The 24,183-nt window shown below is 38.6% G+C and overlaps 1 protein-coding gene across 1 annotated transcript in view; it reads right to left on the bottom strand.

Annotated features, from left to right (window-relative positions):
- The window catches only part of GLRA3 (glycine receptor alpha 3), a 157,210-nt gene that overhangs the window by 18,065 nt on the left and 114,962 nt on the right, over positions 1 to 24,183 (bottom strand). Inside the window, exons 6-8 of the mRNA XM_089912733.1 lie at positions 17,699 to 17,836; positions 15,408 to 15,622; positions 1,776 to 1,919 (exon numbers count right to left, since the gene is read on the bottom strand). Of these exons, the coding sequence (XP_089768859.1) occupies positions 1,776 to 1,919; positions 15,408 to 15,622; positions 17,699 to 17,836 (497 nt within the window). The remainder of the gene's footprint in view (positions 1 to 1,775; positions 1,920 to 15,407; positions 15,623 to 17,698; positions 17,837 to 24,183) is intronic.

Consider the following 24,183-nt stretch of genomic DNA (forward strand, 5'->3'; position numbering starts at 1 on the left):
CTGCTGGATGTGTGATGGGTGCAGAAAATGTCTGAGCTCTCAGACCTCCCTTTGGACACCACATGTGAATGACTTCCCATTTCTGGTGTTTGCAGCACGTGGCTGATACATCCTACATGTAGGAAGGAGAAAAAAGGTACAGAAATGAAAAATAAATGTAAAAAAGTGAACGAAAATTAGAGGGGGAAATAAGTGTTGCTTTACTTCTGATTCATGTTAGAAGGAAAAAATAGTCTTAATCAGTCATTAATGGGAAAAAAAGACAACAGCTTCACCCTGTGATACAGAATGCTTTGTTCTGTTACAGTGCTTCAGCCTGTGCCAGGTATCATATGAAACAGAGGAGCAAATGGGCAGTAAGGGAGGGAAAGAGAAGAGGAAAGAGAGAGAGGTAGGGTTGGGCAGAGTGAGAAAAGTATAAGGAAACCAGCAGACTGGGAGAGGTGGGGGGACAGGAGATAAAGAAAAGTTAATCTCTCCATGAAAATATATGTTAATGTATAAATGATGTGCTTTAATATTTATAAAAATTTGATCAAATGCAAGCCCTGGCATTGTTTCTTCTGTCCACCGTGTTACCCAGAGTATTGCAATGCTGAAACTCCTTCCATGCAACAGTGAATTGGGGTATTTATTGGAGCAGGTGATGATTCTGGGGAGTCAATTAGACATGATTGGATAAGTTACTGCCTTAGAATATGTTTAATACTGAGTAGGCTTAGCACTGGGAGATCATGGCTTAGAGCTTCTTAAAAAAATTTATAAAATATATAAATCACAGTCAGTCATTCAGAAACCATAAGAAATTCCTTAAAAAATTAAATCCTTAAAAATGCACACTACATATAAACCAGACTATTAATTTTAAGAGTTGAGAATGTTTTGACTTAAATATTACAGTATTTTGGATTCTGGCCACAATTTCTCCTGTAATATACAACTTTGATATTTCTCTTGATTAAGAGATCATTTGCTTTCAAAATGTCAGCTGGCACATCCACATTAAAAGTAAACTCAAAGATATGCTGGTTGATAGAGACTCTCCCTTGCAGAAAAGGAAAGGGGCTAATTGAAATTATGTAAATATAGAGAGAGATGACATTACAAGTCTTAATAGAGGTGAACAACTGCCATCCTGTACTTACAAATCCAATTAGGAGATTACTTCTACAATTTCATGTGGTCTCCCAGTGATGCTCTAAATAAAATTTCTTCTGGGTTTGACTTATCAAGTGATAGCAAGGCAAAAATACACCTTATTGTGTTTCGAGTGGGGATTCAGAAGAAATGTCTTAAAAACATAAAAGTATACATAAAAAGGAGACCACAGAGTTTTACATCAGCATCATAGTATTAATAAATAGGTGATATTTGATGGAAACAATTAAAGGAATTAGTTCGAAAAAAGGTACAACTTTAATAGCTATATTTGTTGACTTATGTCAAGTAAAACCATCAGAAACACTGCAACCTTGCAAATAAGAAATGATAGATTTTGTTAGTGGAAGCAAATAATGGTGTCCTTCCAGGACATACATTAGAAAGAAGTTGATAAAACTCTCAAGTCACCAGATCTGCTGTGTATAGTTCGATGTTACCATTTTCTCCCTGAGGCTATTTTTGACAATGTAAGTTTCAGCTGGACGAAACCAAAGGGACATCATTTCATTTAGTCCCTGTCCCCATTTCCTCTCTGTACCTCCCTATTAAATATCCCAAATTCACTTTCCAGGGAGAATTGTATCCCAGAGAACTTAATGCATTTAATCGCCTACCCTATTCTTTCTCTTTCGTCGAAATCTCAGAAGTTCTTTATGTTGTCTCGATACAAAATTGACAGCTGCATACTCCAGTAGTGCTGAAAACACGAAAAGGAGACACACTGCCATCCAAATGTCAATAGCTTTGACATACGAAACCTAGCCAGGAAAGAAACAGCGAGAAAATTGACTTGTCACTTCCATTGAGCACAATAATGAGTTATACTATTTATATACCAGCTTGGAAAAAAAAAGCAATGAAGTAACATTTCTTTTTTTTTACTTAACACATTTTTTTTTACTTAAAAATTTTTCAGAAATTAATTCTGCAAGTTTTATGTTTTAGTCCTACATTAAAATGTGTATTTTTTCCTAATAAGTTTTTTCAAATGAAGCGCTAGACCAAATGTATGATGAAAGAAAATAAGATGAAATGTAATTTTACCTTCAGGGTAGAATAGTATCATGCTTGGTAAGTGTGCAGTAACATTGAAATATACCTATAAGGTAGCAGAATGCTTGAAAAAGTATGAAGTAATATTGAAACATAGATAATGCTGTTGAACTTGTAGCTCCTTATTTTCTTCATGAAAAATGTTTTTTATTTTGAAATAATTTTAACCCTACAGACACTTTGCAAGAACAGTAAAAAGAACTCCCAAGTTCTGCAGTTGTTAACATTAAGTTACATTTCTCTCCCTCCCTCCCTCCCTCTCTCTCTTTCATCTCCATCTTTATATGCTTTTCTGCCTGAATTATTTGAGTGTAATATGCAGACATGATGCCCTGAACGTTATGTGTTTTTCCTAAAAAAAAAAAAGGACACTCTCCTACATACACCCAGTTAACCCTTCAGGTCTCACACTAAACTTCACCCAAATCCGGTTCAGAATCCCAGGAAACCTGTGCTTACCTGAACACATTGCATTGTAATTGCTTGTTTCTTGTTCTCTTTCTGTTTAGAGTGTGAAGTCTCTGAGGACAGATGGCATCTGTTTTGTTCTCCGCCACAGTGTTGTTTGACCCATGTGTGAGTGAATGGGCAGATAAATGAAGGTGTAAAATGTCAAAACATGGGGAAAAGTGAGCCATAGGTGATGATTCATATGGAAATTCACTTTCTGGAGTGACACTCTGGTAATACCTTGGAATGAATTGATTTTCTTTTCAAAAGAGGTGTCAACTTACACCACATCCAATGGTGTCAACTTACATGTGAAATATGCCAACAAAGGGACCCTCTGTGTCTCCTCCTGCATCTTTTTTTTCTAACACCTTTATTGGAGTATAATTGCTTTACATTGTTGTGTTAGTTGCTGCTATATAACAAAATGAATCAGCTATACATGTACCTATATCCCCATATCCCCTCCCTCTTGTGTCTTCCTCCCACCCTCCCTATCCCACCCCTCTAGGTGGTCACAAAGCACTGAGCTGATCTCCCTGTGCTTTGCGGCTGCTTCCCACTAGCTATCTATTTTACATTTGGTAGTGTATATATGTTCATGCCACTCTCTCACTTCGTCCCAGCTTACCTTTACCCCGCCCCGTATCCTCAAGTCCATTCTCTACGTCTGCGTCTTTATTCCTGTCCTGCCCCTAGGTTCTTCAGAACTTTTTCTTTTTTCAGATTCCATATATATGTGTTAGCCAACGGTATTTGTTTTTCTCTTTCTGACTTACTTCACTCTGTATGACAGACTCTAGGTCCATCCACCTCACTACAAATAACTCAATTTCATTTCTTTTTATGACTGAGTAATATTCCATTGTATATATGTGCCATATCTTTATCGATTCATCTGTCGATGGACACTTAACTTGCTTCCATGTCCTGGCTATTGTAAACAGAGCTGCAATGAACACTGGGGTACATGACTCTTTTTGAATTATGGTTTTCTCAGGGTATATGCCCAGAAGTGGGATTTCTGGGTCATATGGTAGGTCTATTTTTAGTTTTTTTAGGAACCTCCATACTGTTCCCCATAATGGCTATATCAATTTACATTCCCACCAACAGGGTGAGAGGGTTCCCTTTTCTCCACACCCTCTCCAGCATTTATTGTTTGTGGATTTTTTAATGATGCCCATCCTCACCAGTGTGAGGTGATACCTCATTGTAGTTTTGATTTGCATTTCTCTAATGATTAGTGATGTTGAGCATCCTTTCACGTGTTTGTTGGCAGTCTGTATATCTTCTTTGGAGAAATGTCTATTTAGGTCTTCTACCCAGTTTTGGATTGGGTTGTTTGTTTTTTTGATATTGAGCTGCATGAGCTGCTTGTATATTCTGCAGATTAATTCTTTGTCAGTTGCTTCATTGGCAAATATTTTCTCCCATTCTGAGGATTGTCTTTTCATCTTGTCTATGGTTTTCTTTGCTGTGCAAAAGCTTTTAAGCTTCATTAGGTCCCATTTGTTTATTTTTGTTTTTATTTCCATTTCTCTAGGAGGAGGGTCAAAAAGGATCTTGCTGTGATTTATGTCATAGAGTGTTCTGCCTATATTTTGCTCTAAGAGTTTTATAGTGTCCAGCCTTACATTTAGGTCTTTAATCCATTTTGAGTTTATTTTTGTGTATGGTGTTAGGGAGTGTTCTAATTTCATTCTTTTACATATAGGTGTCCAATTTTCCCAGCACCACTTATTGAAGAGGCTGTCTTTTCTCCATTGTATACTCTTGCCTCTTTTTATCAAAGATACGGTGACCTAATGTGCGTGGGTTTATCTCTGGGCTTTCTATCCTGTTCCATTGATCTGTATTTCTGTTTTTGTGCCAGTACCATACTGTCTTGATTACTGTAGCTTTGTACTATAGTCTGAAGTCAGGGAGCCTGATTCCTCCAGCTCCGTTTTTCTTTCTCAAGATTGCTTTGCGTTTTCGGGATCTTTTGTATTTCCACACAAATTGTGAAATTTTTTGTTCTAGTTCTGTGAAAAATGCCATTGGTAGTTTGATAGGGATCGTATTGAACCTGTAGATTGCTTGGATAATATAGTCATTTTCACAATGTTGATTCTTCCAATCCAAGAACATGTTGTATCTCTCCATCTGTTTGTATCATCTTTAATTTCTTTAATCAGTGTCTTATAGTTTTCTGCATACAGGTCTTTTGTCTCCTTAGGTAGGTTTATTCCTAGGCATTTTATTCTTTTTGTTGCAATGGTAAATGGGAGTGTTTCCTTAATTTCTCTTTCAGATTTTTCATAGGAATGCAAGAGGTTTCTGTGCATTAATTTTGTATCCTGCTACTTCACCAATTTCATTGATGAGCTCTAGTAGTTTTCTGGTAGCATCTTTAGGGTTCTCTATGTATAGCATCATGTCATCTGCAAACAGTGACAGCTTTACTTCTTCTTTTCCAATTTGGATTCCTTTTATTTCTTTTTCTTCTCTGATGTGGCTAGAACTTCCAAAACTATGTTGAATAATTGTGGTGAGAGTGGGCAACTTTGTCTTCTTCCTGATTTTAGTGGAAATGGTTTCAGTTTTTCACCATTGAGAATGATGTTGGCTGTGGGTTTGTCATATATGTCCTCTATTATGTTGAGGTAAGTTCCCTCTATGCCTACTTTCCGGAGAGTTTTTATCATAAATGGGTGTTGAATTTTGTTGAAAGCTTTTTCTGCATTTATTGAGATGATCATATGGTTTTTCTCCTTTAATTTGTTAGTATGGTGTATCACGTTGATTGATTTGCATATATTGAAGAATCCTTGCATTCCTGGGATAAACCCCACTTGATCATGGTGTATGATCCTTTTAATGTGCTGCTGGATTCTGTTTGCTAGTATTCTGTTGAGGATTTTTGCATCTATGTTCATCAGTGATATTGGCCTGTAGTTTTCTTTTTTGGTAACACCTTTGTCTGGTTTTGGAATTAGGGTAATGGTGGCCTCATAGAATGAGTTTGGGAGTGTTCCTCACTCTGCTATATTTTGGAAGAGTTTGAGTAGGATAGGTGTTAGCTCTTCTCTAAATGTTTGATAGAATTCGCCTGTGAAGCCATCTGGTGCTGGGCTTTTGTTTGTTGGAAGATTTTTATTCACAGTTTCAATTTCAGTGCTTGTAATTGGTCTGTGTATATTTTCTATTTCATCCTGGTTCAGTCTTAGAAGGTTGTGCTTTTCTATGTATTTGTCCATTTTGGATATCTTTATTATCATTACTCTGAATTCTTTTTCAGGTAGACTGCCTATTTCCTCTTCATTTGTTTGGTCTGGTGGGTTTTTACCTTGCTCCTTCATCTGCTGTGTGTTTCTCTGTCTTCTAATTTTCCCTACCTTACTGTGTTTGGGGTCTCCTTTTTGCAGGCTGCAGGTTCGTAGTTCCCGTTGTTTTTGGTGTCTGCCCCCAGTAGGTAAGGTTGGTTCAGTGGGTTGTGTAGGCTTCCTGGCAGAGGGGATGGGTGCCTGTGTTCTGGTGGATGAGGCTGGATCTTGTCTTTCTCTTGGGCAGCACTGTGTCCGGTGGTGTGTTTGGGGTGTCTGTGAACTTAGTATGATTTTAGGCAGCCTCTCTGCTAATGGGTGGGGTTGTGTTCCTGTCTTGCTAGTTGTTTGGCATAGGGTGTCCATCACTGTAGCTTGCTGTGTTGAGTGGAGCTGGGTCTTAGCGTTGAGACGGAGACCTCTGGGAGAGCTCTTGCTGATTGATAATACATGGGGCCAGGAGGTCTCTGGTGGACCAATGTCCTGAACTCGGCTCTCCCACCTCAGAGGCTCAGGCCTGACACCCGGCCGGATCATCAAGACCTTGTCAGCCACATGGCTGGCATGCCTTCAGAGTTGGAGAAGCTGGCTTGCAGTGGCTGTCCTGCGCCGCACATTAGAATCACCTGCTTCTTCCTTGTTTTGCCCCAAAGGCAGTGTTCCACAGAGAAAAAGATTAGCCTTGAAAATAGTCACAGCTCTGTGATGGCTTTTTTTTTTCCCCTTTGTGCTTAGTCAGGTTTCACTTGCTCACAGGGGGCCATGTGCACCCAGCTCTTCTGACTGGAGTTACTAGTACGGAATGGCTGCTGCCAACACCAGCTCAGGCGGGCCATGTCAGTCCTCCTGCATCTTAAGTGTGATTTCTACTGATCAGAATGACCTCTACTGAGCAAAGAGATGTATGCCTTCAATTTATTCTAGTGCTGTGCTGAGTGTCCAGCTCTTTGTAAAGTGTAGATTTAAATCTCATGAGCTCTGCAATTATGTCAGAAATTTCTGGTTGCCCTCAAATACATACAGTCCTGGAAGATATAATACAGCTTTCAAAGGCACAGTCTCAAGCTACACCCTTCCTGGAAGAATATAACTCATAGAGTGTGTGTGCATTTTTTAACAACCTGGATCTATAATAACATGACCAAAGAGATTAAATCAGATATTTAACTTCCAAATGAACCCGATGACTGTTTTCAATGACAATAGACCTATGCAAACATCATCTGTGCAGCCAGCCTTCTGCTGCTTGTGATCCGTACCTGAGCGTTGAGCCTGAAAAGTCTATCTTCCTCATCCTCTCCTGACTCCCATCACCAACTTCAACTCTCTTTCTCCTCCATCGTCTCTGCCCCTCCGCGGACAGCAAGCACAGGCCCTGGGAAGTTTGGAACTCTAGCGCTAGTAACTTCAAAATAAAGCAGCAGTTCCTACGCCAACACGTTCACGATGTATTCACAACACACGACTCACTCCCTCTGTGACTCAGAATATCACCTTCTTTCCACCCGCTGTCACCTCTGTCCTTTGGGGCAGTCTCACTCTAAACCAGCCCATCCCTCTGGACCACCTTGCTGAAGTCCCATCGTCCACCGTGCTGTTGGAACCCTGACTCTATTTTAAGCAGCCATCTCTCCTCAGTGTGACTCCTTGCACATATGAGTATGAGAAAATGAAACCTGAGTATCTGCTAATTAGACGCACCAGGCAGGAAGACTGTTGTCTTGGAAACCAATCCAAAGCCACGTGTGGAAGACCACCTCCTTCTCTCAAAGCACGCTCTTCCTGTGGCTCCTTGACCCACATTCTCCGGGTTTCTTCCCTCCACCCCACCCCACTTGGCTCCGCGGGCCTTTCCTCCCCTTCCTGAGATCCTCAGAGACATGGCCTGTGCCCCTTCTATTCTCACACTGACACTTCTCACTTCTAGCCCTTACCTGTTTCCATGGATTCAGTTCCTCCTCTGTGCTCAGGGCCTGCAAATCTCCATTTCCTGACTGAACCCCTCTCTAACCATGTTCTTACCTGACAGTACCTTTTGGATGGCACACGTACCTCAGACTTAATCTGACTTAAAAAGAAGCTATGAATCCCTACCAGACTCAGCCAAATGAACAGCAAACACACACAACGGCCACTTCCTCCTGGTGAAAAGGCGGTATGCTGTTCGTGGTTGTTCACCTCCAAATCTAGGGTTCTCTCATATCAAAGACCCGAGCCTGGGAATCCTACCTTTTTGCTATTTCTCAAATGTATCATTTTCTGTCCTCTCCTACTGCCATCGCACTGATCTCCACCACAATAACCTGTTTCGCAGTTTCTCCTAGTGCTGAAGTTACAGAGATGAGGAAGACAGACAAGATACATCTTTAATTGAACCTACATTCAAGTGGGGGAAAACATACAGTAAAAAATAATCACATAAATAAAGATAATTTAAGAGAACTGCAAGAATGAAACTACAATAGGGTAATGGGAAGAGAAGGACAGTGCGAGGGGGGCTGTGTTAGTTGGGGATGATCTGCAAAGGCCTCTCTGCAGATCTGACAGTTACCATCTCAGGCCACTTTCTTACTGGCTTACTGTGCTCTACTTTCCTTCCTTCAGTTCTTGGCACCTGAAAGCGATTGACAAGCTCCATCCTGACTCAGCAGCTTTGAACTCCTTGTTAACTTCTGGACAAGTAACTTCTGAACATTCCTTCCTTTGTGTAACTACTGGTTAATCCTTCAGGTCTCAGCTTAAAAACGACATTCTCAAGGAAACCTTCTACAAATGCCCAGAACCGTACAGCCCCTTCCTGCCTTCCTACCTCAGCTTTGCTCCTAGAACCCTTGTCTCAGGTCACTCATCACAGTTGTAACGATGTTTATCCGTGGGTAGTTCTTATAAGGTGACTGCTGGATAGCATCATTTAAATGTCCCCCCTTCAGCCAATGACTCTGTTCCACAATCCCTAAGGGCTATTTTCCAAAAACTTTGGTTAGGAGGATTCAAAAATGAGTATGTTCTTGAGGATTTCAAGGTGAAAGATCTATATTGATATTTTAGCAAACTATGTGTTGATAGCAAACAACAAATAATTCATCTTATTATTGACCTGGCCCCACTGTATCAACATTATCCATTTACATATCTTTCTCCTTTTAGGCTAATATATCTTGTGAGCTAAGACAAGGGCCAGATCTTATTTGCCTTTGTATTTCTAGGACCCAACACAGTGCTCGTTATACTATGGGCTCTCAGATAATGTTCAACTGATTGAACCATGTGAAGTGACTTGCCATCACTGGCCATTTATTATTACAGAAATAATTATAATAACTAACATGCCAAGAATATTCTTAGTAGTGTCCATAAAACTACTGAGTATTCTTAGTAGTAACACTTCTAATCCCCACAATGGTTGAGGAAACTATTCCCATTTCAAAGATGAGGAGACTGGGACATGTAAAATAACTTGTCACATAGCTACTGCTATAGACTGAATGTGTCCCTTCAAAGTCCCAGTGTTGAACTAAAACCCCCAAAGTGATGGTATTAGGAGGTTGGAGTTTTGAGGGGTGATTAGGTCATGAGGGTGGAGCCCTCATGAATGAGATCAGGACCCTTATAAAAAGGACCTCAGAGGGCTTCCCTGGTGGCACAGTGGTTGAGAGTCCACCTGCCGATGCAGGGGACACAGGTTCGTGCCCCAGTCCGGGAAGATCCCACATGCTGCGGAGCGGCTGGGCCCGTGAGCCATGGCCGCTGAGCCTGCGCGTCCGGAGCCTGTGCTCTGCAACGGGAGAGGCCACAACAGTGAGAGGCCCGCGTACCGAGGAAAAAAAAAAAAAGGACCTCAGAGAGCTCCCTTGCCCCTTCCACCATGAAAGAACACAGCTAGTAGATCACCAGCTATGAACTAGGAAGCAGGCTGTCACCAGACACTGAATCTGCCAGTACCTTGATCTTGAACTTCCCAGCCTCCAGAACTGTGAGAAATAAGTTTCTGTTGTCTATAAACCAGCCCATCTATGGTATTCTGTTATAGCAGCCTGAACAGACTAAGGCAGCTACCAAGTTGCAAAGCTAGGATCGAAAGACAGCTAATCTGGCTAAAGAGCCATAAACTCAACTACTATTGTATCAATATATCACCTGGTTATTAGGCTGCTTCTATTGAAGCTACCACCGTAAGTTAACAACTGTGAACACACTAAGTAGAAATAACTCTCTGTATCTTAATATTCCAGCCTCTTCAACTTTTATCTGAGAGTTAAGAGTGAAGTCAGTACATAAAATACATGCTGTAATGTCCTATATGTTTGTTGGTTCTGATCTGAAAATCTAGCAATCAGCTTCCTAAAAGACAATGTAGAAAAGGAGTTATGAGCACTGTAATTACCGCATAAAAACAAAATAGTTGCTCTGCAGAAGCAAAACTAGATCAGGGAAACATTTTATCCTCAGAAATACAATGAAAGTCTCCCCAGCAACATTCTCACATTAACTATAATGAAGTGTTTTTATGAGCTGGGAGACCATTGACTACTTGCCATGTGATAATCTGGGACCAGATTAGCTTGATAAATTACCATTTGAATGTGCAGAGCTGGTTTACTGCAAGGCTTTATCTTTTTCATTCTAAAAAATAAGTTTTAGGGACTTCCCTGGTGGCGCAGTGGTTAAGAATCTGCCTGCCATTGCAGGGGACACGGGTTCCAGCCCTGGTCCGGGAAGATCCCACATGCTGCGGAGCAACTAAGCCCGTGCGCCACCACTACCGAGCCTGCACTCTAGAGCCCACGAGCCACAACTACTGAAGCCCACACACCTAGAGCCCGTGCTCCGCAACAAGAGAAGCCACCGTAATGAGAAGTCCGTGCACCACAACGAAGAGCAGCCCCCACTTGCCGCAACTAGAGAAAGCCCGCGAGCAGCAACGAAGACTCAACGCAGCCAAAAATAAATTTTTTTAAAAATTAAGTTTTATAATGTAGGGAAAGGAATATAAGCATCATAGGTTCTGTAGACTTCTTTCCAGAAGAAAGTTTTTTTTTTCCAGAAAAATCTGCATTTATTCTACTTTGCAATGTTATTAGAAAACAGAGAAAGTCTGCTTCTGGTGTCCTGAATATGTGTATACTGGATTTTATCATGATTAATTATCCTGGTTATAAAGATTGGAATCCATTGCCTGTCGCCCAATTTAATTACTGCTGATATTTACAATTTACTCTCCTTTAAAACTGCAGGGTATTTTTTTTGAGAAGAATGAGAGCTAATTAGAAAAGAACAGAGTAGTGAATACAAATACTTCATTTTCCTTCCCATCCCGTCTTTTCAGTGTAATGTCATGTAGATCTTTGTGTGCCCACACAATCATGGCATCCAAATATAAATATAGCAGTTAGATTTATATGTTCTGACAGCTGTAATCACTTCTATAGTTGGTGTCTTTATGAAGAATAAAAACTTAATATGAGTGCTTTGTGACCACCTAGAGGGGTGGGATAGGGAGGGTGGGAGGAAGACGCAAGAGGGAGGAGATATGGGGATATATGTATACGTGTAGATGATTCACTTCGTTATACAGCAGAAACTAACACACCATTCATTGTAAAGCAATTATACACCAATAAAGATGTTAAAAAAAATGTGAAAGCTATTGTTATGTTTTCTGAGAACCAATGTTTTTATTATACTGTACAGTAGATACATGGCAATAGTTAAATTCTTTTTCATTAATTTGGTGATTCTCAGGGGAATATATGATTCTACATAAGTAAAGAGTAATTCAATTGAGTTTTTACATTCTTTTTGAGAGAGATGAAAAAAGGCATATTCTTGCTTTTCAAGTTAACGATGGAGTAAAGGTTAAAAGCTCACACTGTCTTTAAACATCTGCATGACATTTACTCAGTAGGCCCATATCATGTACTGATTCAGGCTCTGAGGATAAAAGTATGTAAGACATAGTCTGTCCTCTCAAAAAGCTACCCCTGGTGGGGTTCACAAACAAGTTGAAAGGGGGAAAATATTGCTGTATACCCAGATCTTCCCAGAGTTTTCTAAAGCAATTCTTTCTAGAATCATAGTTTACAAATTAAAATGATATTTTGTCCCTCCTATGATTTTCTCTATTCTTACCCATCCCTACACTTAATAAAAAATATAATTCCCTCAGTGCCAGGATCTTAACTATGTATCAATGTAAATCAAATATATACTCAAAAATAGTTCAGTGACTAATACTATCCTCTTTTTGACCCCTGATTAAAATCTAATTCTCCCAAGGAGGATTGCTTTTCACATCTAAAAAAAAAAATCACAAAATGTTGGGAATCTCAACGAGTTTGGGGGAAAAGTTTTGGGGTGAGTGCGTCTAGCTTTTAACTGAGCTGTCTAACCTATTCTGCGTGTGGGGGAGAGATGGACCTAGAAGAGGAAAGGAGAGAAGGGACTTTGAATATGCAGGTCCATTTCCAACTGGAGGAGGAGGGCCAACCACAAATACATCTTCTTTCCCCCTCTTTCTGGACTTTCTTTTACTCTTAGAAGAACCATCTCTGGTCTGCTTCCCTATGCATCTGTAGTTTACTCCTTGAAGTCTGAGGCTTGGGTGTCCTTTCCGATGATTCCATGTGACCGTCATAAACATCTCAAACTTAACATGTTCAACCAAAGAACTCTTACCTCCCCCAGCCTTCCCCATGAGTAACTATTACCACTACTTGCCCAGTTACTTAGCCTAAGGCTACCCTTGACTCCCACCTTTCCCTTACTCCTCAAAGTCCAGTTCATAAGCAAACCCTATCTATTTCATCTCTATTTGAGATTTTCTCAAAAAAAAAAAATCTACCTCTTTCTAAATCCATCTGCTACTCTCCATCTCTGCGACTACCAATCTAGCCAGACCATCCTCTGCTCTGAGCTATAGTTTTCTTGGTAGTATCTCTGCTTCCATTTTTACCTCTTCCTATTAAGATTCTTCCAAACTCCATCCAAAATAAACTTAATCCTTACCAACTTCTATAAAACCCTCCACGATATGGCTCTATGATCACTGCCATTTCTTCTCACTCACTCGCCTCCAAATACACAATGTTAGGAAGTGTTCCTAAGTTTTGCAACTTTGAAAAAATGCTGGCCATGGGATGCATTGTCACCCTCTTCTGGCCACCTAATGCAGGCACTGCGGAAATGCCAGATTGCTCCAAGTTCCAAGAAATGAATCATAGGAGTCTTCTTGCTGTGGGCTATTACATGCCTGATTTATGACACTGCAGAAGCCAGTGCAACAGGAAATATCAGCAAGGAATCTCAGGTCTGTAGTTCACAAGGCGTTGGCTCAAGTACATTCTCTGAGATTTTCTACTTTGGGTCTTACTTGACCAATTTCCAAGCTCCTTCTTATCTACAAGAGATGCATTGGCAGAGAGCCTGGACAGAACACTAAGCGATTATCATAAATTAGTGATTTATTGTTTCTTCCTCCTGTGTCTGATAATCCCCTATTGTTTTCCTGAATTTAATTTTGTTTTCCTCCTTCCTGGATTTTTGTCAGTATGAGAATGGTGGATATTTCTGTGGCAAGATTTTCAGGCATTTGAGGGTTCTTTTGTGAGGTTGAGAATAGCAGATCTTAAGGTGCATGGTTTCAGACTCCTATTCCTAAATGCAAGTGTGAGTCCTCGCCCCTTGCCTTTCCAAATCATAGAATCAAGATTGCATTTTGCAAGAGAATTCTACTCTTTTGAATGATCTCATCCAATAGGATAATTCTTGTTTATTCTGGGACTTCAGCATATGTCATCCTGAATTCTAATGTACATAACGTCTGTACATAACCCATTCCTTAACTATCACAAAGCCTAAGATGATATAATCACCAACTCTTAAGATATCTGTTTGCTAATCAATTCTTTAAATCTGTTATCATATTTCCAGTGTCTCTATGATCTGAGAGATGGAGAGGTTTTGTATATATCTATGTGTGTATTTGAGCTAATGATTGAAAATTTATTCCTTCCCTGAGATCACGGTGAAATTAATGCCTTTAAAAAACTTCTTGAGAAAAACTATGAAGTCATCTCAGACCTTTCTTTCCTTAAAAAAACAAAAACAAAAAAAAAACAAAAAAAAACTCCTGTCTCTGTTCCGTTTTTTTAATTTATTGCTTTCTTTATTTCTGTTTCCTCCACCCAAACCTTCATGCTCTCCCAATTCTGCTTTCATCTCTGTATCCAGATGCCTTTTTGCTCTGCCTCACAGAAACTGTAATTTCCTTAAATGAATCACTAAAGTGCCCCACTATCTGGATAACAACTTATGGAATGAATGAGCTTTCATTTCTGTTTAGCTTGTGGAGAAAAAAATCGATGAGTAAACTGGCAATTTCATTTACAAATTGACTATGGAACTTCAACTATTACTCAGAGCCCTTGAGACATTTATCCATATATAGAAAAGCATTTAATCTTATAAACAGATTTACAATTTTCATTTGGATGATATTTTATAAAACACTAGTTCATATAGATCATTTTGAAAAGACAATTATGTGTTAATAAAAGTAAACCTTATTTTGAAAGAAAACCATTAAATCTTAGCAAGGCACAGTGAGCATTGTTAAATATCAAGTTCTTCTGACAGTAAGTAACATTTTTAGTGATAAAATATCCTGCCATCAGCTTTTATTTATTTAGACATTTTTAATTGAATAAATTGAGCCAGAGGATGCAATTCATAGTAAGGGGTAAGGAAGCCATGACAGCAGATTTATAATTTACTTGGCATGGCAGGGAGATAGCATCAAATGCACCAGGAAAGTGAATATGATTTTATTACATTAATGTACATCATTGTAATGAAAAGAATAGTGAAGCTTGTTGGAGGTCAGACAGGATTACTTAATTTAGACAGTAGAAATTTCTCTCTTAGAAATTTTTTCATTTAGAAAAAGAAAATAATTTTCTATTGCTATGTTGCTAAATGCATAAAAAGGTATTCCTATGTTTTATTTCAGCACATCTTTAAAACACACAAAGCATATTTTATAATAAAGTGTTAACTGTCTCATGTAATTTATTGAATATTGTACTGACCGTGGAAAACAGAATGGTTGTCTGGGTACAGAAGGGTTGTGAGTGTATCATTGTTTACCCTCCTGATCACGTGGCTGACAGGAGCTGTAGCTGCCACTGCCCAGCATCATGAGAGCAGATACCACACATCACTGGCCAAGCAAAAGATCAAAATTCAAAACTTGAAGTGTGGTTTCTACTGAATGCCTATCACTTTCACACCATATAAAAGTCAAAAAAATCATTAAGTCGAACCATGGTAAACCAGGGACCAACTGTAAATACTACTGAAAAAGATCTGGCCAAAATGGATAATGATATATATACATATTAGTGCAAATATGCGTGTGTGCCCATTTAGCGCACTTACCTTTGGTAAGGAAGCTCGTGATCCTGAACTCTGTGTAGTCATAGTCAGCACGGTGGTTATTCCCAAGGCTACCCTGGCTGGAGCAGCATCCATATTGATCCAGAATGAAACCCAGGAGAGAATGACAATCAGGAGACTGGGAATGTACATCTGGATCAGATAGTAGCCCATTTGTCGTTCAAGATGGAATCGCACTTCTATACATGTAAACTTTCCTAATTGGTTGTGAAATAAATGCAGTAATTGGTAAAAATAGGTCTTTGTTATTGCAGCAAATGTCACAATTTTGTTTTCATCATAATTTTGCCCTACACCTTTCTGTATAATTATACAATTATAATGAAATTATATAACTATTATTTCTGTATAATTATAAAGTTATAATGAAATGGGATCCCAAATCATATATGCAAATTGTTTTCTGAAAAATAGTTTTCTCATTTTTCTGTTAGCACCTAGAAGCAATGTAATAGAACAGTGTACTATTTCAGGAAATAATATATAATCTTATTACTTCACATTTGATTAGCACTTCATACTTGCAAAGTACTAAAATGTCTATTATTTCACTTGATTCGTGTCTGCTTTTATACCTTCTTTTAAACACTGTACCTTGAGGTTCTAGCCAGGGTAATTAGGCAAACAATTAAATAAAAGTCATTTAGACTGAAAAGAAAGCAGTAAAACTAGCTCTATAAGTTGAAGCCATTACCTTGTATTTAGAAAATCCTAAAGAATTCACTAAAAATCTACTTGAGCTGAAGAGTTCAGCAACGTTACAGGATACACTATCAGTATACAAAAAGCAATTGTGTTTCTGTACACTAGCAATGGAAAATCCAAAAATTAAATTGAGAAAACAATTCCATTTACAAGAACCAAATAAAATAAAATATTTAGAGATAAATTTAACAAAAAAGTATAAAACTTCTACACTAAAAATTACAAAACACAGTTGAACAAAATTAAAGAAGATCAAAATAAATAGAAAGTCATTTTGTAGTCATTAATCAGAAGAGTTAATATGGTTAAGATTGCAATACTTCCCATATTGATCTACAAATTTATTGCAATTTCTATCAAAATCCCAACTGGCTTTTATGCAGAAATTGACAGGCTGATCTTAAAATTAGTATGAAAATGCAAGGGACCTACAATAGCCAAAATAGCCTTGAGGGAAAAAAAGAACAAATTTGGTGAACTCACACTTCCCAATTTCAAGACTTGCTACAAATCTACAATAATCACAGAATATGGTACTGTCATAAGTAAAGATATACAGATTAATGGAATAGAATTGAAAGTCAAGAACTGATCATTTATGGTCAATTGACTTTAGACAAAGGACTGAGACTATTCAACAGGGAAAGCATGGTCTCCTTAACAAATGGTACAGGGAGAACTTCGCTTTTTGGAACTTTCTGGAATTTTTTTTCCCAATATGTTCAATCCCCAGTTGGTTGAATCTTTGAATGTGAGCCCATGGATATGGAGGGCTGACTATATAGTGAAAGGCCAGGTCACAATTCTGGAAATGTTGAGCCCAAGAAAAATCATAGTTACTATATGGAAATAATAAGAGCAGCCACAGATGCTAGTGGGAGGCCACGCGCTCACCACTTTGGAGTGATGCATCATCTGTGGGCAGTTTAAGGGAACTTGTAGATTAGGCAATTAGAAGAGATATTACGGAAATAGCCAGTTCCAGTTGTGAGAGAAGTGAACAAATAACATGAAGGTACAAGTCTTGCAGTCCTTGATGTTGATGACTGTATCTGATATTTATTCTCAAAGGTAAAAGGCTACTGTGTCAATGTGAGTAGTAGGTGCTTAGTAACAATATCTTGAAATGCATGACATTGTGGCTAAACTAAAAATTTAGGCAAGTGAAGCCTTAAAAAAAAAAGCGACCTCTTTCATTTTTTAAGCAAACACAATGTTTACAGCTACAGGACAGTTAAAAAGTACATTTTATCGCTCACATAGAAATTAAAGGAACTTTTTTGGAAACATCATTACTATGTAACTACAGGCACTTCACAACAAAAGAAATTAGTTAAATATAATTGAACACCAAGCATTTCTTTTTTTCCATACAAACCAATTATATAACAAGATGTGATGAGTCAAAGCTTCCGTAAGTTTCAAAGACATCCATTCTCTGCTCTATGACTATAAAAAAAATTCAGCTATAAATTGTTAAAATAATTAACTTGGCGCTATAATTAAGAAACATCTGAATATCATAAAACCGCAAGTCATAAGTATAATGAAGAACACTCAACTCCTACCTGTGTTGTAATGTTTAGTGCAGTATCGTAAATCTTTCTCTTCTTTCAACAGAAACTGGGGCAAAGTGAGTCCTTCTGCCACTTGCACAGGTGCCTCATCTTGCCATTCAAAAATGAGATCATTCATTGTGTACCCAACTAGGCAAAACATAATAAAAATATTTATAGCGAAAAGGGCATTCAAAGGAGTGAAATTTAAAATAATCACTTGTAGTGTTCCCATAGGATGGGAAGACCAAACAGTGTCACCTTAACTCTATTGATTGAGCTATGCATGGCACAATTCCAGTCTACTGAAGTCTCTTCATACAGAATATTTATCAAATAATGTAAGAGAATGTAGTAGGCTAATAATAAGTATGGCATGGCATGTAGGAACCTTAAAGAATAGGCATATACATTCTTTCCTTGGGATGGGCAGCTACTGCATTAACTCAGCAATTCATTTTGGTTCCACTGCATGAGATCTCTCCTCACCTTTTCTCAAATTATTCAGGACCCTTTCAACAAAAACTGAAATCGTCACAGGTTAGGAAATGACCTAAACTATAACATCCATGGAGGGAACGAACCAGAGCTGATACCTTTCTTGGTTTAATCATTAACTATTTCAGTTTATGGCATCTGCTTCTACGTCCCGAGTCCCAAAATGGACAAAAGGATATCTTAGATAGAAATGTCTGCTGTTCAGGGAAAATCAGTATACAAAGAAAATCCACGTTTGTGGAGGGATAAACTCTTGCACATAGCATGAGTGAATTCTGACTAGAATTCACGAATGTATTTTGTAATAAGCCAGCGTCTTTTAGCAAATTAAAATGTCATCTGTCTATAGGAATGGTATCTAAGGAAAGCAGAATTTGATCTTTTTCTTCCCTCTGAGTGAGAAGCTGTTGAAAGGTGCACTTGAAGGCCGTTGCAGAGAAGGAGTCAAAGGGAACTTCACCTGTGGGGAAGATTGCAGGTGGTCAGAGTTCACAGCTGCCCCGGAGGTAGGAAGAGAGGAAGCAGCACAGTCTGGCCTCTGAACTAAGGCAAGGGGCCAGGTAAAGGAAGCAGAAGCTCTAGGTGCATGAAGCAAGCGGCAAACAAGGGAAAGTGTCCCAAACAAATTCTCTGGTAGCTAATGTTGTCGACAAGGGGCTGTGTGCATGATTAGAAACAGCTGGCGCGGGGAAGATTAGGCTGAGCAGGGCGAGGTGTCTGGAAGGGAACTGATCACCCTTCTTCCTCCCACAATACCTGGAAGCCATCTCCGAAAGAGCTGAATCTGATCCAGCTGTGGTTATAGTGACTAGAGCCAGATGCCCAGCCCACCCTCCTGACCCGTGGGCACACCTCACGACATCCACTCCACTGGCTATGGGAAAGGTGGCTTTAGCAGCAGCAGCATCCGTATGATGGCTCATTACGGAGCAAGCGCTATTTGGTAGAGGTTGTAAAGTCCTCCAGACTGAAGGGGACACGCCTGAATTCTGGTTCCAGGACAGATAAGAAGACCTGCAAGACTGTCCTCTAGACCATTGGACTTAGCACAGCAAGGACTTATGTTTGACTTGCTTATACTGGAATACCTTTCATTGAACCCTGCAATTAATGATTTGGTGGCTAATAACAGAAGGCTTTCACTTTTATTTGTAAGTCTTTTGATATATCCATTGTCTATACCATCTTACCTAAAGAGAAAATAGATGCACATTTCTCAAGGATCAAAAGGAAAATAGGCACTGATTCTTATTTACTTCCAGGTAAGACAAGTACCCTATTCTTCCATATGTGCAATCCCTGAAGACAAAAATATGTGAGATATTTCCCAATTTAGACAGATAAATGGAGAAATGAACTGAAACCCTGTTTTGTTTTTATGTTCTAAGTTTTTCTTAGGGTTTTCTATGAAAACAAAGTAGCTCTCTGAAATTCCCTCAAAGACAAGGCTTAGTTAGTCTCTGATGCAATTTATAGACAGCATACTCAGCTTGCTCTTGTGTCAAATAATCATGCACACTAAGTGATTTAGGCATGGGCATATCCTAATCAAGCTATGCTATTTCCTTAAGGTCCATCAAATATTTAAGTTTGAAACCAGAAGGAAAATAGTGAAATGACAATTTTAGGCGGTAATGCTTTTATTCTAAGTAACTAAGTGGATGTTCAAGGAAATTAACTAAATGGTAATTTTGCCTCAATAAGCCTTCAAACGTAACTTTAAAAAAAAATCAGTGCTTTTCTACACAGTTCACAGTGTTTTAGCATCCTTATGCTTTTGGTTGGCAGAACTTTATACAATTCTGAGAATTGCCAAGGTGAAGAGACCGGCTAATGAGATTCAGGCTGTGAGCTGAATGGCCTTGTACCATAATGAGTTCCACAACAAGGAATACTTCATTGAGGGAACAAAAGCATTAACCCTACCTTCAGCCAACAATCTCATAGGGTAGCTGCAGGGAAACGTGTAAACAAATGACTCAATGCAAGCAAACACTTGTTTCTTCAACAAGTATTTGTTCGGCACAGACCATATGTAAGGCACCCTACTGGGTTTCATGGGATGTGAGGTGCTATTACCAGGTAGAAAATAAGTGGCAAGGGGGAGGTTCAAAGTGCTATGTGCTTTCAGAAGAGGGATCTATAATAGCCATTTAAGCCTCATTTGAGTTGCACCTTGAAGAAAGGCAAGACCAGCATATAAAGAACGTGAGAGACAGTGAGGCACTCAGGCAAAGGAAACAGTATAATTGGTTGAAAGAAACCACAAACTCCCAAGGTTTATAATAGGAATAGCAATAACTTTATTTATCTAGAGCCAGTTTGCATGAAGAAGCATATGGAATAAAAAGATGAATTAATGTAAGATTATGTAAAATTTACACTCCAGGTTGCAAAGTTTGATTTTTTAAAATTCCCTGGGGGCAATGATAAACAATTGAAATCTTTTGAGCAGGGGAGTGACATGACAAAAATTGTGCTTTAGAAACATTACTCTAGTAGAACCTTCTCATGGGATTCACAAAATCCAAACTGCTTTCATATTCATAAGACATTATCTGCCTTTTTTCTTGTGTTGACATTGGTCCAGATGGTGAAAACACAGTAAGTAAAACTTCTAGTGCTTTAGAATAAAAGTGGTGGCTGCAAACTGTGCTAGTCGTTATTGTATTCTTTACTGCCGTATCTTGCAGTATAAACAATGCCATTTTATTTAAGAATGTCCTCAATCCTTGATGAAACAATAACAATTACAATCTTAGTAAATTCTGACCCTTATATAAATGTCCTTTTAATATTCTGTGTATGGGAATGGGAAGTACAGATAAAGCACTTCAGCTGCACGTTGTAACACGATGGTTCTTTTAAGGGAAAGCACTGGTGTGATTGATTTGCAAGTAAACCAGCTGGTTTTGCTCGAAACACCATTTTTACTTGAAAAAAAAATGACTGGCAAACTGCGGTTATTACAATTAGGTATATGGCCAATCATTTTCTTGAAAATAAAAGAAGTGAGTGAACCTATCGTGTTGAGGGAAACAACTGACAGTATTTGTTGTCAATGGTAGATTTTGAGCTTTCTACTTAACATTAAATTTTGGAAAAATTATTTTCCCAATACTTAAAGATTTTTTGATGAGCTCAGCGGTGATATTAACAGATGTGACTTTTCAATATTGTATAATGTCATGTGTCAATGTTTGGAATATCTGAATAACTCATTAAGCTAATGTTTTCCAAATGATCAAAGCATGATGTTAAAAATCATGCATAGGCAAAAGATCCATTTAACGTTCAAGACACAAACAGATTTTAATTTACAAGAGCATGAAGAGTTCATTGAAAAATATACAGCAAAGTGATTTAGTTATATATTCATATTTTTTTCAGATTATTTTGCTGTACTTTACTATACACCTGAAACTACCACCATGTTGTAAATCAATTATACTTCAACAACAAAAAAAGAAGAGTTCATTGCTATGGTTTCCAATTTCACATTGCAACCAAGATTTAAGAAATTACCACCTTCAGAAACTAAGGGTTTTTCCCCCATATTACAGAATTTCCTTCTTTTTAAAGGCTGAATAGTACCCCACTGTATGTATATATTACATTTTTTGTCCATTCGTCTGTCAATGGACATATAGCTTATTCCCACATCTTGGCTACTGTGAACAGTGCTACAATGACCACAGTAGTGCTAGTATTTCTTCAAGATCCTCATTTCAATTCTTGTGATAAATACCCAGAAGTAGGATTACTGGATCACACGGTAGTCCTATTTTTAGTTTTTGCGGCACCATGGATGAAGCTCAAGGATATTGTGCCGAGTGAAATAAGCCAGCCACAGAAAGACACATACGGCATGACTTCACCTGTATGAGGCATCTTAAATTATCAGATTCATAGAATTAAAGAATGGAATGGTGACTGTGAGGGGCTGAGGGATGGGGAAATGAGAATACTCAACAAGCATAAAGTTTTAGTCAAACAAGATGAATAAGTTCTAGAGATCAGCTGTATCGCCTCATACCTACACTCAACAATAATGTATTGTACGCCTAAAAATCTGTTAAGAAGGTAGATCTCATGCTAAGTGTTTTGAACACAATAAAATAAATTAAATTTTAACAGGTTTATCTGCATTCTTGAGAAGGTAAAGAAAAAATTTTCATTCTTCCTCAATGGTTCTTCAGGAATATAAGGTAGAGGTAATACTTCAGTAGATCATTTTGTCAAAATTGGAAATTAATTAAATATATAGTTAAGGGAAAATAAGAAGTTAAAGAACTTTTCAAAGTTTCAAGTCTAAGTCACTGACAAGTAGCTATGCCACAGTCTTTGCTTACGTCATGTCAGTAGAGTAGCCTTCTCTGACCATCTTATAAAATACTTTTCTTCCAATGAGTCTACATTACCCTTTCCTGTTTATTTTTTTCCTTTGAACTACTCTTTACCTGCCATGGTATATAGTCATCAAGTTTTTATTTTGTTTATTTTTTATCTAGCCTCCTGGAATTTAAACTTTATAAAAACAGAGATTATTCTATTTTAGTCACTGACATATTTTTCCAGTACCTAAAATAGTATGTAACGTGTACGAGGAGGTTGACTGTTTGAATTAGAAATAGATAAAGGGAAAGGAGGAAGATGGGCTTGTGTGTTTGTATCTGATGGGTTTACTTGCGGGTACACTGAATTTAAGATGCTAGCAGGAGACGCAGGTGTTGCTAACAAGTTTGAACGTTGATTTATATGTTGAAAATTGTTGAAATCACGGACCTATACATTGAAAGTGAGATCAGGATTGTAGTTATAAGTTTGAGAGTCACCTACCTAAGGATGATATTAAAATTATAGACTATCTGAGATTATCAAGGGAGATAATATATAAAGGAAAAAAAAAAGCTATAGGAAGGATCAGAGAATTTTCACCTTGGGAAGAGAAAGGTGAAGACAGAAAAGTAACAAACAGGAAGTTCAAGAAGGCACATTTCAGCTAAATAAGTGTAAGTGAGAATGTTCTAAAAGAATTTCACAGTGGAATTGGTAAGGTAACAAGTTTCCCTCAAGCAGAGGCTAGGAAATGATCTGTCAGGAATGTTATGAGACCCTTAATCATTGTGTTAGTTAAAATAGATGAACTCCAAAGCCTTTTCCAGCCCTCTGATTTTATGATATCATTGAATATAGCCTTATAAATCTAATTAAAATACACTATAAAAAAAGAATAGGAGGGCTTCCCTGGTGGCGCAGTGGTTGAGAGTCCGCCTGCTGATGCAGGGGACACCGGTTCGTGCCCCGGTCCGGGAAGATCCCACATGCCACGGAGCGGCTGGGCCCGTGAGCCATGGTGGGCCCGTGAGCCATGGCCGCTGAGCCTGCGCGTCCGGAGCCTGTGCTCCGCAACGGGAGAGGCCACAACAGTGAGAGGCCCGCGTACCGCAAAAAAAAAATAAATAAGAATAGGAAAGGATTAGTTACTGTTAAAGAAACAGACAGACTGATCAAAAGAATCAAAGATAAAGTGTAGAAAGCTATCTAAGCATGTATAAACATTAAAAACTTGTGCCAATTGCATGCGGCACTATAACTGGGGGGAGGGGGTTGTAGAACATCAAGTGGACCATAGCAGTATGAATATCTGTGGTGCGGGAAAGTAAGACGTAGGTATAATCTTGAGATGCAGAAAAAGCTTCTGGAGCCTGAACTTCTTGAGTGGTACCTCTGGGGCTAGTCGAGAGTGGGCCATAGCAGAACGCAACCCAATGTTCAGCCTCTGGTAACGACATTGATGTCCATGTGGAGAAGCGGCAGCATGGCCATAATAGCCTCAAAGACTTTGGTTCAAGACTCACATAAACCCAGACACTGTTTCCTAACACTATGAAGGAGGGGGCGTCCTGAAGAATTTATGATGTTGGGCTTCTCATCAACTTTGGCGAGTGGAGAGCTTGCAATGGATGTATGCAGAATTTTTTAAAACGTGTATAATT

Source organism: Delphinapterus leucas, chromosome 6, assembly GCF_059928025.1.
Source record: "Delphinapterus leucas isolate spDelLeu-1000000601 "Yukka" chromosome 6, BTC_Dleu_Yukka2, whole genome shotgun sequence".
In the NCBI taxonomy this organism is placed as follows: domain Eukaryota; kingdom Metazoa; phylum Chordata; class Mammalia; order Artiodactyla; family Monodontidae; genus Delphinapterus; species Delphinapterus leucas.